The 2,601-nt window shown below is 43.9% G+C and overlaps 1 protein-coding gene across 1 annotated transcript in view; it reads left to right on the top strand.

Moving 5' to 3' along the window:
- The window catches only part of plcxd2 (phosphatidylinositol-specific phospholipase C, X domain containing 2), a gene marked incomplete at both ends in the record, with an annotated part of 7,370 nt that extends 6,446 nt beyond the window's left edge, over positions 1-924 (top strand). The window contains one exon of the mRNA XM_084338719.1: positions 794-924. Within this exon, the coding sequence (XP_084194845.1) occupies positions 794-924 (131 nt within the window). The remainder of the gene's footprint in view (positions 1-793) is intronic.
- Between the last annotated feature and the right edge of the window lie 1,677 nt (positions 925-2,601).

Raw genomic sequence — 2,601 nt, 5'->3', positions numbered from 1 at the left:
GTTCCTGGAGACTTGACGTCCTGTGTTTCTGTAGTTCTTGGAGACTTGACTTCCTGTGTTTCTGTAGTTCTTGGAGACTTGACTTCCTGTGTTTCTGTAGTTCTTGGAGACTTGACTTCCTGTGTTTCTGTAGTTCCTGGAGACTTGACTTCCTGTGTTTCTGTAGTTCTTGGAGACTTGACTTCCTGTGTTTCTGTAGTTCTTGGAGACTTGACTTCCTGTGTTTCTGTAGTTCTTGGAGACTTGACTTCCTGTGTTTCTGTAGTTCTTGGAGACTTGACTTCCTGTGTTTCTGTAGTTCTTGGAGACTTGACTTCCTGTGTTTCTGTAGTTCTTGGAGACTTGACTTCCTGTGTTTCTGTAGTTCTTGGAGACTTGACTTCCTGTGTTTCTGTAGTTCTTGGAGACTTGACTTCCTGTGTTTCTGTAGTTCTTGGAGACTTGACTTCCTGTGTTTCTGTAGTTCTTGGAGACTTGACTTCCTGTGTTTCTGTAGTTCCTGGAGACTTGACTTCCTGTGTTTCTGTAGTTCTTGGAGACTTGACTTCCTGTGTTTCTGTAGTTCTTGGAGACTTGACTTCCTGTGTTTCTGTAGTTCTTGGAGACTTGACTTCCTGTGTTTCTGTAGTTCTTGGAGACTTGACTTCCTGTGTCTCTGTAGTTCTTGGAGACTTGACTTCCTGTGTTTCTGTAGTTCTTGGAGACTTGACTTCCTGTGTTTCTGTAGTTCTTGGAGACTTGACTTCCTGTGTTTCTGTAGTTCTTGGAGACTTGACTTCCTGTGTTTCTGTAGTTCTTGGAGACCACCCTGAAGGAGAGGGCCAGCCAGGGTTCCTTCCACGTGTCCCAGGCCATCCTCACGCCCAGGGTCAAGACCGTGGCGCGGGGCCTGCTGCGGGGGCTGCGCCAGTACCTGGTGGAGAGGTGCGTGTGTGTGTGTGTGTGTTCGTGTGTGTGTGTGTGTGTTCATGTGTGTGTGTGTTCATGTGTGTGTGTGTTCATGTGTGTGTGTGTTTGTGTGTGTGTGTGTAGGTGTGTGTGTAGGTGTGTGTGTAGGTGTGTGTGTGTGTGTGTGTTTGATTGATTGATTGTGTTCGTGTGTGTAGGTGTGTGTGTGTGTGTGTGTGTGTGTGTGTGTGTGTGTGTGTGTGTGTGTGTGTGTGTGTGCGTGTGTGTGTGTGTGTGTGTGTGTGTGTGTGTGTGTGTGTGATTGATTGATTGTGTGTGTGTGTGTGTGTGTGTGTGTGTGTGTGTGTGTGTGTGTGTGTGTGTGTGTGTGTGTGTGTGTGTGTGTGTGTGTGTGTGTGTGTGTGTGTGTGTGTGTGTGTGTGTGTGTGTGTGTGTGTGTGTGTTTGACTAACTAGTAGCCAGCAGGGGGCAGTACAGTACATGCTCTCAGCTCAGCCCCAGGCCTTCATGAGCAAGGACTTATCTAGGATCAGCCCAGAAGGAGGGAGTGGACAATGTCATCACAGGAACACAGGCATTAGGACTTATCTAGGATCAGCCCAAAAGGAGGGAGTGGACAATGTCATCACAGGAACACAGGCATTAGGACTTATCTAGGATCAGCCCAAAAGGAGGGAGTGGACAATGTCATCACAGGAACACAAGTAATTAGGACTGTCAATATTTACATTTAATTTGAAAAAAACCTCATTGATATGAGGTTGATGTTTATTTAGGATCCCCATTAGCTTTTGTACTTGACAAAAGCTACTCTTCCTGGGGTCCGACACTTTATCATTCCATTTGGGCTGTGGGCGGTGCTTAATGTCTGAAGGAGTCGACTGAAGGCTTCTTGCAAAAGCATGCATTTGGTCCACTGATGGATACATCTTGATATTTGTCTAGTCTAGTGTGTTCATTAGATGGGTGAAATCCTCTTTCAGTGCCTCTGTCCCCGTTTTCTAAGGCAGTTGGCCTCTGGTATGCGTGCCATTAGCGTTAGCCACGCTTCTAGGCCTCTTTGCTTTTGGAAAGAATGATAAAAGAAAAGTATACTTTCTTTTTATAAAAAAAATTGTTTGCATTCGACTAAGAGGTTGGCAGTCGACTACGGCTACTTTCGATCGATTAGTCGACTACTGGACTAATCAGGGTCAGCCCTAATGAACAGTGAATGTGATGGAACCCCTAACAGTGATTCCAGGGGGATGAGAGCAGATGGTTTGCTTGTTGGTGTTGCAGCACAGATGGATTAATTAACACCAGTATTACAGTAGTGTAACCACTCTGTAACTACTTCTGCTTCACAACAGAAAAAGACAGGCATAAAATGAGCACATAAAGTGCAAACATATAAAATCACAGTTTTTCACATTAGGATCAAACATCCCAACAGGCCACCTTGTTTATGGTTTCATTCAGTTTTTAAAATAGACAATAATAAAAAGAGTAAGGTAGAATAGACAGAGTAGAATAGTGCAATATTGCAGTGCAATAAGTAGTAGAATAGAATAGACATGAAATGAGCACATAAAGTGCAGATATATAAAATTAAATTGTTTTACAGTGCAATACAATAGTTCTGGATTACTGTTCAACAGTTCAAAGTCGTCTTTACCTTCTCTGTTTGGTATCCACAGTTTAAAACTTCCC

The sequence above is a fragment of the Notolepis coatsorum genome (assembly GCF_963971535.1).
Source record: "Notolepis coatsorum genome assembly, contig: SCAFFOLD_4282, whole genome shotgun sequence".
Lineage (NCBI taxonomy): Eukaryota > Metazoa > Chordata > Actinopteri > Aulopiformes > Paralepididae > Notolepis > Notolepis coatsorum.
This window is presented reverse-complemented; position numbering and strand designations above follow the sequence as displayed.